General features: G+C 46.4%; 3 protein-coding genes across 3 annotated transcripts; 2 read left to right on the top strand and 1 right to left on the bottom strand.

Annotated features, from left to right (window-relative positions):
• Nucleotides 1-2,365: 2,365 nt before the first annotated feature.
• Nucleotides 2,366-3,909, top strand: CTRU02_204759 (berberine bridge enzyme; the record flags this gene model as incomplete). Its single annotated transcript, XM_036721236.1, has 5 exons — nt 2,366-2,520; nt 2,575-2,582; nt 2,652-2,854; nt 2,899-3,024; nt 3,082-3,909. The coding sequence occupies 5 exons, from the start codon at nt 2,366-2,368 to the stop codon at nt 3,907-3,909; spliced, it is 1,320 nt and encodes a 439-aa protein (XP_036587220.1).
• Nucleotides 3,910-4,804: 895 nt separating this feature from the next.
• Nucleotides 4,805-8,730, top strand: CTRU02_204758 (Vegetative incompatibility protein HET-E-1-like protein 15; the record flags this gene model as incomplete). The annotated part of the gene is made up of 3 exons (XM_070204418.1): nt 4,805-4,946; nt 4,999-6,557; nt 6,619-8,730. The coding sequence occupies 3 exons, from the start codon at nt 4,805-4,807 to the stop codon at nt 8,728-8,730; spliced, it is 3,813 nt and encodes a 1,270-aa protein (XP_070062181.1).
• Nucleotides 8,731-9,037: 307 nt separating this feature from the next.
• On the bottom strand, nt 9,038-11,202 carry CTRU02_204757 (major facilitator superfamily transporter; the record flags this gene model as incomplete). The annotated part of the gene is made up of 11 exons (XM_070204417.1): nt 9,038-9,220; nt 9,271-9,371; nt 9,439-9,616; nt 9,672-9,754; nt 9,813-10,039; nt 10,095-10,178; nt 10,247-10,450; nt 10,508-10,614; nt 10,672-10,787; nt 10,846-10,968; nt 11,019-11,202. 11 exons carry the CDS (start codon nt 11,200-11,202, stop codon nt 9,038-9,040), a joined length of 1,590 nt encoding a protein of 529 aa, XP_070062180.1.
• Between the last annotated feature and the right edge of the window lie 197 nt (nt 11,203-11,399).

Below are 11,399 nucleotides of genomic sequence, written 5' to 3'. Positions count from 1 at the left end.
AAAGTGTTACTACCTCCGAACGACCGACCGACGCTCAAATGCTACTTGTCTTGCCCGCCCAGTAACGAATATCAGTGTTGGTACTGGGAAAGAACGATACTTTGCTATCGAAGAAGGATGTAATAAGTGAACTGTTCGGTATTGTTCCGTCAAGGAACTGATCCCGTTTGTTCCGAGAAGGAGCCTTCTTGTGAAACACGACAACCCTTCAACCTGGCTCCGTCTCAAATACTAGTAATGGATTACTTTGCGCTGATAAATCTGGTTATTCACGGTAGGTGTCTTTATATCTTGCCTCTCCTCCCTCCTCTGTCTAAAACCGACAGTCTTTCAGAGGGCATCGGTTCTTTGGCTTTGTTGCGTTATTGACGTTTTACAACTCTGGCGCCTTCTTGGGGACTTGTTCATATTCAGAGCTATCCGGTTTTTTTAAATCCCGCACCTAGATACAGAAAATTTCGATTACGAGTGGTTCCCCAGGTATTTGTTTTCTTTGACCCAAATGTCTCTGGATTATCTAGTATCAGCCCAGAAACATTGCAAACCCGAAACCTAGAGACGGCTTTGAGGGTCCGAGAGAAGTCTGACAACATTGCTTGTCTGTCCTTTGACTTGGTTGGTTTTCATTGTACCATAGTGGGACAAGGTTTGTCTCCTCGTTACGCTCCTACTTCCCCCATGTTTTGCGCTTTGAAAAGTTGCAGCATCGACCAGCGCAGTATCTTCCCGAGTTAGTCAAATTTCTCACTCAAAATCTTACTATTCATTCCGCTATTGCTACTATTGAAGGCGTGGTCTATCATTTCTGTCATGTCATCGGATAGATGATCTACGTTTTCCTCCATGAAGGTCAGAGCTGACCGCTTCTAATGCTTTTATGCTCTTTCAGATACGATGTATAAACTCGTATGACATATTTTAACGAGCAATTATGCAATCGAGAGGGCGGAAAAGTCCCGTAGGCTGAAGCAGTGCAAGCCTCTTGACCAGGTGTTGACACGCGATGAACGTTAAGTCTTCATAGTGTCATGTTTCTACAGAAAGTAATGGTGTTGAATAAAAGTCAGAGCGATACAGATCCGTGGGACTTTGTATCGCCCATTAGCTATCTGTCTGCTTCAGAGAAGGGAATACGGCATTTTGCCGACTACCACATAGCAAGGGCTTGATATCTGGTGCTATCAGCGGCAGCATATCAAGAGTATGAATAGTTAGACACCTAAACGAGTTGCCCGCTACCTATGATGTATTGAGTTGCTTTTGTTATGGCACTATCAGAAGTAGCCTTGCAAACTAGCTGCGCAATTGCATTTCCAAAAGGGGCGAAGAGAGACATTTGCTTTGCGTTTAACCTCTGCCTCTTCCAGCAGAGCCAACGTTTTCAACGAAATATCGTTGCGAGGACCATTCACATGCCATGTTTCAGATAAGAATTGCCGCTGAATCCTAATTCCGGCTTATGTCTCACTCAGATACAGTCCAGACGGACCGAACCGGTAGTTTACCGTTAGCTTTAGCCCGCTCGGAAGATCAAAATACAAGACAACTCCACACATCTTGTTTAGAAATTACATTGCTATCAACTGATGACGTATATAGTAACATCAAAGCCTAAACCATTCATTCAAGACATGTCTCTCCAAGCGAGCTGGGCAGTGAGACAAACATAAGCAAATCTTGCTGAAGCACTTGGACCAAGATCATGATTAAACTAATGACCTTTTGGAGTAGCCTCTATTGCCAAGGACTTTGGACCTTCCATCTCATAGGTACATCGGAATGAACTAGCTGTGTTTACCAAATCAAACTACATTGATAATCGCAAAAAGTCCTCGAGACGAAAGGTCATCGCGATCTGAGTTCGCCATGTTTTCCAATTCAAGGCTGCGGGATTTACTTCACGTCCGAACACAGATAAGCCATTGATAGTAAACGTCCAAAGCTAAGGCTCCAGGCTAAGAGCAATCGGCGATGCGGTTTGGCAGACCGCTTTCGGATGATTGTGGGTGGCCAGTAACGGTTTTATATCGCCTGTGACTGTAATCCGAGAATATAAGAGTCAGACAAGACCGAAACGAGAAGTAACGAACCACAAACCAAATGCCATCATCAACTACCTCTTGTAACCATTCTTAACACCATGGAATCTACCTATCGACAAGCAAGAGAACACCTAAACACGGCTAGTGTTAAAGTCTTCAAACAGAAGACGTGGCATGCCGGTGTAGCTTTCGCCTTTTGTGTTATAACGCTTCAGCATTTTCTTTCTCTTAATACTGTTAAAAGTGTCCCGTCGACGCTTGAATCATGTCTTAGTGAGGTCTGTGACGGCCGGTCCGACTGTGTTCGGTTTACCGAGAGCGAGATGAACGAGTGGGCTCGACCATTCAATCTCGGTCAAATCTCCGTCCCGGCAGCTGTCATACGGCCTAAGGATGCCAACGAAGTAGCCAGTATCGTCAAATGTGCTCTAAAACACAACAAAAAAGTCCAGGCAAAGGCCGGAGGTCACTCTTTTGCGTGAGTAACCAAGTCTTGTTTGCGCTTCGCTATAGTTACTAATGCCCGTGGCAGAAATCATGGTAGGTTTCGTTAAGCCCCACCACAAACCGACGGCTCAAATTCGTTTTATCACTGACTAAATTAACCAGGAATGGGAGGTGAAGACGGGGCTATTTCTGTTGACCTTCACCATCTCCAGTATGTCTCGGTAAACTCAGTAGACCCTTCACAAAGCATCCGTGTTGGCGGTGGTACAAGACTGGGCCAAATCGACGAGCAGCTCCGCCCCTATGAGAGAGCCATTCCTCATGGAGCATGCTATGGTATTGGGATTGGAGGTCATGCGACAGTAGTAAGTAAGAAATTTCCAATGGTAAATCCTTACTTACTTGACAGGGCGGCCTCGGCTCAATGTCGCGAATGTGGGGAACCACTTTGGACCACGTCGAAGAGGTCGAAGTTGTCACGGCAAACGGCACAATTGTGCGCGCCAATGGCCGTCAGAACTCCGACTTGTTCTTTGTAAGTCTCTTAGCTTGAGATGATTGTTCCGAACTCACATCGTCATGTTATGTTCAGGCACTTAGGGGAGCTGGCGCCAGCTTTGGCATAGTTACCGAGTTTGTTATGCGAACACAACGTACCCCACGGGAAGTGCTACATTACAGTCACGACCTCCAGTTCAAACAGTTCAACGATTTGGTCGACGTTTACTTTGACTGGCAAACACTAATCGCCGATCCGCGCCTCGATCCCCGTTTCGGTTCTGCGTTTTTCTTCACTTCTGATGGCGCCCGGATTTCGACAATGTGGTACGGCACCGAAGAAGATATGCGCCAGTCTGGAATTCTCGATAAGCTGCCTTCCACCGGCGCCAAAATTTCCGTCCACCAAGGAGACTGGGAGTTCTCACTGGCCATGAATGCTGAAGTAGAGTCACGTCACATACCGAATGTGTCAAACAACCTTTATTCCAAGGGTCTTGGATTCACTCAAGCAGACCTCTTGCCAAAAAAAGCCATTGCTGATCTCTTTGAGTTGCTGGAATCTCAACACCAGGGATCCGGGCCGTGGTCCATTAAGTTTGAAGCAGCTGGCGGGGCAATATCGAAAACCCCCCTGACTGCCACAGCATACGCGCATCGCGATAAGTTTATGTTCTACCAGTCATACTCTACCGACAATATGGTGACGAGGAATCTCCTGGAAAAATATCACAGAAGGATGTTGAACAGTCTTCCCAGCAACACTCCGAGTACTTACCCCGGATTTGCCGACCCGGAACTGAGAGATCCGCAGAGGATGTACTGGGGAGCTAACCTGTGTACTTTGGAGGAAATAAAGACTACCTGGGACCCCCTGGATGTTTTCCATAACCCCCAGAGCGTCCGTCTCAAGTCACCATAGGCATGAGTAGACTAGGATAGGCTATTGAAGATTTCAGATGGTCATGTACGTTGAACATCTTATGATAGCTCGTGAACTTCATTCTGAACCTATTTGTGCCTTCGTATTGAGTCATGCCATCGTTCGATTTCACCGAGTACCTAAATCTTGTCAAGCTGTCGTAGGCGCAATCACCAGTCGTACTTGGAGCAAATTCTATTACTATATGAACATTATTTCAAGGTTGGATCTCAATAAAACGGACGTTTCAGTATGTTGACTCAGTGTTCGACCTCGACGACCGGCAATGTGGTTACTTTGTTATGCCTTGTTCGGCAAATCCATGCAATAAGTTTCTGGGACAGGCAGTATTAAATAGTCAGATGGAAGGACAGTAATAATGCGGGATTGTATTAGGCAACTAACGTTAGCATATGATTCTTTCTATAGTCTTTTACTGTGATATTGTGCATGGAGTTATACGCAAGCCTTTACCTCATTACCTTAGGTAGCGGGTATGAGCACGTTAGCACCAGCAGGGACATGCCAGTATTGAAGAGCAGTATTGTAGCTTTAATTGAGTGAACAATCAACTCAAAGGACATTGGGCGTTGGACACTCCAAATCTTCTAACAAACACGATGTGTCTAGGCAATAATGCCACCTCCTTGGGGACGGACCCACTCGGCTTCTGCAGGTGTGGTACCACTGCAGGACCAACCTTCAATGGAAGTTTTGTTTATCCGTTTTGGTTCTTGGCTCAGCCTAATTTCTTTGAGGGGAAACCATGTCAGCCTGAATCCTCTCAACTATTTTTCGCGGTCTTTGCTCAAGTAACGGTATTTTGAATGATCAGAGCGACAAGAGACGAAACGAACGAGATCTCGGTTGTCTCGCTAAAGACCAGCAACAGAATATGGCGGAGCATACGCCTCCACACAACGCTGGCAAGCTAATGCTTGGACCAAACGACATTGGCTTTCAGTCCAGATTCCAAGGACAAGGCGTTCAAAACTCTGGCACTGGTAACATCACAGTTGGCAGAGACGTGATTATTGGTCAGCCAGTGGACTTGCATGCGCGAAAGGGTATTGCTGATTCTTTTACAAGGTCAACCAAAAGCCGATGCAGATGCCAACGCTAGGTTCCTGGCTGACCTACGGACGACGGACCCACGCGACGATAAAAGCCGAATAGAACGGACCAAGGGTGGTCTGCTACGCGATTCTTACATTTGGGTCCTCAACAACAACGCTTTCCAAAAATGGCGAGACAGCGAGGACGATCGACTAGTTTGGATCAAAGGCGATGCTGGCAAGGGTAAAACCATGTTGCTATGCGGAATCATCGATGAATTGCAAAAGTCAATTCCCAGCGCCACTTTATTATCCTTTGCATTTTGTCAAGCTACAGATGTGCGGCTTAATAGTGCTATGGCCGTTCTCCGTAGCCTTCTCTACCTTTTGCTGGTCCAAAACCCGAAAATAATCGGAAACGTACGCGAGCAGTACGACCATGCGGGACAAAGCCTGTTTAACGACGTCAACAGCTGGGATGCGCTATACAGGATGCTTATGAACATTCTCCAGAGCCTGGGATCGCAGAACACATATTTAGTCATTGATGCGCTCGACGAATGTGAGACAGATCTTGAGCGGCTTGTGGACCTTGTGGTTCACATCACGTCATCATGCAATGCAAAGTTAGTCGTCTCCAGCCGAAACTGGCTGAATATTGAGGAGATGCTGTCCATCGCCCCGCAACAGATTCCGCTGTGCTTAGAGCTGAACCAGAATTCCATCTCTGCTGCCGTTAGCACGTATATCTCATATAAAGTGGATCAGCTCAACCGACTAAAGAAATATGACAATGAAACGCGGAACGCTGTTCAACAACACCTCGAAACAAACTCAAATGACACTTTCCTTTGGGTAGCATTAGTCTGCCAGCAACTAGCGGATCCGAGAGTTCGGAAATGGCACACGCGGGAGAAATTGAAACTATTCCCTCCGAAACTATATCCATTATACAAGCGAATGATGGACCAAGTGTTGAATCCGGACAACCAGCCAACAGATGCGAATCTCTGCCGTCAGGTTCTCGGGATCATGTCCATTACTTATCGCCCTCTTTCCTTAGAGGAACTTATATCTTTGGTTGAAATGCCACATAACTTATCTACAAATCTCGACTTCTTGCAAGAGATTGTTCAGCTCTGTGGTTCTTTCCTGACTTTAAGAGAGAGGACCGTCTCATTTGTACACCAGTCGGCAAAGGACTTTCTGTTAGAGAAGGAACGTCACAACATCCTCCCTTCGGGTTTCGCTGAGCATCATCATGCTGTAGCCACAAGGTTACTCGATGTCATGTGCAACACATTACGTCGCGATATTTACGGTTTATCCCATCCTGGATACGCTATAGAGGATGTGGAAACCCCTCATCCTGATCCACTGGCGCCAACACGGTATGCCTGCATATATTGGGTAAATCATCTTATAGTCAGCTATGTTAATATGGTGACGCTGCTTCCCGCACACACAGAGGATGGTGATAAGCTGCATTCATTCCTTACAAAACACTACCTGCACTGGCTAGAGGCTATGAGCTTGCTACGAAGTGTACCGGAAGGCATCGGTTCTCTGTTTGATTTACTCTCGCTCGTCCAAGTACGTGTACCCTGTGGGATAGACCGGCTTCACCAATCTTGGCTGTACTAATATTATGCAGGCAAAAGAAGACATGTCTGAGCTCATACCTTTGGTCTGGGATGCCTGGCGATTTGTGAAGGCACATAAATTAGGCATCGAAAAGAGCCCGCTCCAAGTATATAGCTCTGCCCTCATACTCAGTCCAGCGAAAAGCGTTATGAGACAGCTTTATCATCAAGAGGAGCTGGCCATGATGAACAAACCTTCAATGAAGGACCACTGGGATTTGTGTCTTCAGACGCTTGAGGGTCATCAATATCATGTCAACTCGATAGCAATATTCGGCACGCTACTAGCGTCAGTGTCTGATGATGGCACTATGAAATTGTGGAATATAGTATCAGGCCAGTGTTTGCGGACAATTGAGCGCCGAGTCAGTAATTATGAATCGGATGTGGTCTCAGACGGTCGGCAATTGTGGGCATCGTGCGATGATACCATCGAGGTATGGGATGTAACATCAGGCCAGTATATAATGACTCTCAACGGCCATAGCGATGTTGTCACGTCATTAGCACTTTTAGGAGAACAGTTAGCGTCAGGATCTTCTGATAAGACTGTCAAGATCTGGAATGCAGCATCGGGACAGCATCTAATGACCCTTCAGGGCCATACCGATGACGTTACGTCATTGGCCTTTGTAGGATCACAGTTAGCGTCAGGGTCTTCTGATAAAACTATCAAGCTCTGGGACGCAGTATCGGGCGAGCACATTATGACCATCGAAGGCCACAGTACTGGCATTATGTCAATAGCGCTCTCACGGACTCAGTTGGCGTCAGCATCCACCAAGACTACCATTGAGATCTGGGATGCAGTGTCGGGTCAGCATATAACGAGCCTCAAGGGCCACAAAAGAACGGTTAATGCTTTGGCATTTCTAGAAAACCTGCTTGCATCAGGATCTTATGATTCCACTATCAAAGTTTGGAATACAATATCAGGACAGTGTCTGCAGACCCTTGAGGGCCACAGAATGACAGTGTCATCAGTGGCTTTTGTAGGAGATGGGATCCAGATAGCATCAGCAAGCTACGATGGGACAATTAAGTTGTGGGATGTTTCGTCTGAACATAACTACCGGAAGCTCAAAAGACATGGCAAAGACATGGAGTCGTCAGAAATTCAAGACATGCAGCAATCTACATCCCATGAAAAGGTTACTAAGAGGTGGGGTTTATCACTAGACCAGTGTTGTAACAACTTCGAGGGCCATGGTGACTGGATTAACCAGCTATCATTCTCAAGAGATGGTACATATCTAGCGTCGCAAAGCAACCATACTATTAAGATTTGGGATGTAGCTTCCGGCAGATGTCTTAAAACACTGGAGGAATACAGAATCTGGATGGATCCCTTGGAGTTCTCGGATGACAACATATATCTCGCATCAATATCAGATAATGCTGTTAAGATTTGGGATCTAGCCTTCGGCCAGCACCTTCACATGCTTCAGGGCCACTCCGACGGCATCAACTCAGTAACATTCTTGAGCGATTGTACGCGGCTAGCCTCAGGATCTTATGATAGAACTATCAAGATATGGGATCTCGTCTCCGGCCAATGCCTTCAAACGCTTCAGGGTCATGTCGACAGCGTCAGCTCAGTAACATTCTTGAGCGATAGCACGCGGCTAGCCTCAGGGTCCAAAGATTGCACTATTAAGATATGGGGTCTAAGTTCCGGACATTGTCTTCAGACACTTGTGGGTCATGGCGGCAACATCTTATCAGTTTGCTACATTGGCGACAGTGGAATGCTAGCTTCGCTGTCTCAAGATCAAACTATCAGAATTTGGGACACAGTAACTGGTAAATGTCTTACAAAATTTGACACTGGAAGTGCCATCAGGCAGCTTTTCTATTTCAAAAGCAGCAATGCCCTCCAAACTGAACTTGGAATTATAAACCTTGATGGGTTGCTATCAAATAATAGCGAAGCATCATCCGATGCTGCCAATAAATCTAGCTTTCAAGGTTATGGCATTGCTGCAACATGGGACTGGATTATTAAAGACTCTAAAAACTTTCTATGGTTACCGACAGAGTACCGCCCAAGTGAACTAGTTGTAATGGGGTCAACAGTGGCTATTGGTTGCGTTTCAGGACGGGTTCTGATATTTCGTTTTTAGAAGGATAAAAGTAGCTGCTAAGAGTAGCTTATATTTGCTCCAGAGACCTCCCTTTTTGCAGATGGCTTGGAGCGGTGAAACGGATTTCTTGAATTGACCACGTGATTTTACTCTGTGTTTAAATGAAACATAATGAGGAGTCTAATCACATTGAAATTCAGAGCCGTCAATGCTTGTCCAAGCAAGTAGTCCGCCGATAAGATCCACCGGACGTGATCGTCTGTAGCTGTTTAGGCATTTGGTGCCTGCCAACAACACATAATGCCCTTAACATAGCGGCCTTCTCGGCAGCCGAAGAGACTAATTCCTATAGATACTGCTGCTTTTTAAGATCTCGGTTATAGAAATGGCGAATTGTAAGCGCAGTCAACGCCGCCGCCGCGCCAAACCCGGCAGTGATGTAATTACCGGTAATAATGTACGGCTGCAGGTTGGCTGGGAAGGTAAAGATTGGGACCCAGGCGGTGAAAATGTAAGCGAACGCATTCATCTTCAGCAGGTCAATAAATAATCTAAGTAGTTACTTATGGGGTGACTAACCAGAGCAGAAGTGTAGGCCCGTTTTTCTGGATCATGTCTGTTTGTCTCATTTACCCATGTCCACGTAATGCCAGCGCATGTTCCAGAGAGAGCAGTAAGATCTGGACAGCATTGGATTAGTACGGCTTTCACTGTTACAGCTTATAAGATAGTTAGGAGAATCCTTACAATAAAGAGCCCATCGAGTGGCAATATTTGGTGGGTGGACTGGCGTGGCTGCTAGAGCGATTGGGAAGATGATACCCATAACACTGGCAAATACCATGCCGGGCCAGCGGGCAGATCCGGGCAAGCCGTCCGAGATCCAAGAGTTCAAAAGGGTGCAAACAATAGAGATGATGTTGATCTGCAGTAGCACATTAGCTAATAAGTACTCCGAAGCCTCAAACTGGAGAACATACCCCGAGAGGAATGATGTTAATCTCCGCCACTGAGAAGACAGCAGGCTTTCCGGGCAAGTTGTAACTCTTAACCCAGAAGATCACTACAAGAGGTCATTAATGTGAATGGCTAACTAGGCAACAGAACTAGGATCTACTTACTAGACCCTCCTGACTGGCCAACCTGTACCAAGAATGCGAAGAAAATGGGAACTAGGCTGTCAGTACAAATGATTCGGTGGACACGGAAAAGGGGTTTCTTACAAAGATAAACATGCCATGTAGTATGCCAGCGTTTGATGTCTTTCCATTTAAATAGGCCAGTAAAAGGTTTCGTCTCTGAGGGCATTCTAGCTCGAGCGAGTCTGACTTCCTCTGCTGTAAAGATCCTGATGATAGCAGATGTTAGCTTTATAATCATATGGATGGCTCGTCTAAGTATACCAATTGGCTTTTGCTCGAGATGGTAGCTGAGGCATAGCAAATGCAGTCCAGATCGCGCAAGGTAGTGAGATACAGCCACAGACACTGTTTCTTTGTCAGTATAGTCTTGTTACTGCCAATGATTCAAGGTATATGTAGTTATGGGCACCCACATATACATCCACCGCCATCCTGGAAGGCCGTTGGATCCGTCCAGTCCGGCATGCACTGCGGCCATCAAAAAGCCGGAAAAGAGAGGCCCGACCGAAGTGAATACCTGGATTAATGTGTTGCGACGTGCCAACTCATGGGGCTTGTAGTAGCTTGAGCACACGTACATCACTGCCGGGAAGTGGCCGGCTTCGAACAGGCCAACACTAGGCGAAATTAGAACTAGAACCGCCTCAGAAAGATAAACGGCGTACATGACTTACAAAAACCGAAAAACATAGAGTTGGGTGACATTTTTGACACCTGCTGTGGCGAAAGTAAAGATGGTCCAGGCCAGTTCGAGGAATGCGATATACAGAGGCGCATTGACCTGTGTGAGTCGTTAACATGAAGATTTGCAACAAGATAATCAAGCGTGGCTAGCTACCCGTGTCAGCAGCATATTGGAAGGAATTTGCCCAAACACATAAGCCGCGCTCCAAATGGCATTGGCGTAGTTGAGCTCCTTTCCATAAAGTGCTAGGTCTTCCTTCATGCCACTGTCTGCAGAGATAATCAGTACGAGAACAATATGCTAATATGCTTTCTAGCTATTTCTTACTAAAAGCATTGGTGATATTGACTTGGTCGAGGTAGCGACACATAACACCCAGTGCAGATGACGAGATGAGCGTCAGATCGAGCTTGGTGAGGAATCGAGCCTCTTCTTCCGGGACATCGAGTGCTGCGACGGTTATTTAATTGACTGTCTCATAGACGAGTTCAAGCACCTACTCGACCAGAAGAAGGACTTCCACGTTCTTTTTGACTCTGTATATGCTGGAACCTCTGCTTCGACATGGATCGGTTCTTTTGACTTCAAACCACCCTCATCTCCGCTCTCACCAGCGACTCCTAAATTTTGAGGATACTTTTCGTTTTGTTGCGCCATGTTCGGTTTGCTTATAACAAGCCGCATTGAGGTTTTCAAAGTTGCTTGGTGTTCTGGGCACCTCTGGGTTACCGCCATTCTTATCTTTCGCCTGCGAAATAGTCGGCGCCTTCATCGGACTCGTCTACTGGTGCATGGCAGCCACAACTAGGTGTCGTCTTTGGCGGGTCACATGGCGACATCGAGGCGGCAGCGGCCACACTCCGATAAGAGACGCCCTCAGC

The sequence above is a fragment of the Colletotrichum truncatum genome (genome assembly GCF_014235925.2).
Source record: "Colletotrichum truncatum strain CMES1059 chromosome Unknown Contig_0002, whole genome shotgun sequence".
In the NCBI taxonomy this organism is placed as follows: Eukaryota; Fungi; Ascomycota; class Sordariomycetes; order Glomerellales; family Glomerellaceae; genus Colletotrichum; species Colletotrichum truncatum.
The sequence above is the reverse complement of the archived record's forward strand: the minus strand, read 5'-3'. Positions and strand labels throughout refer to the sequence as shown.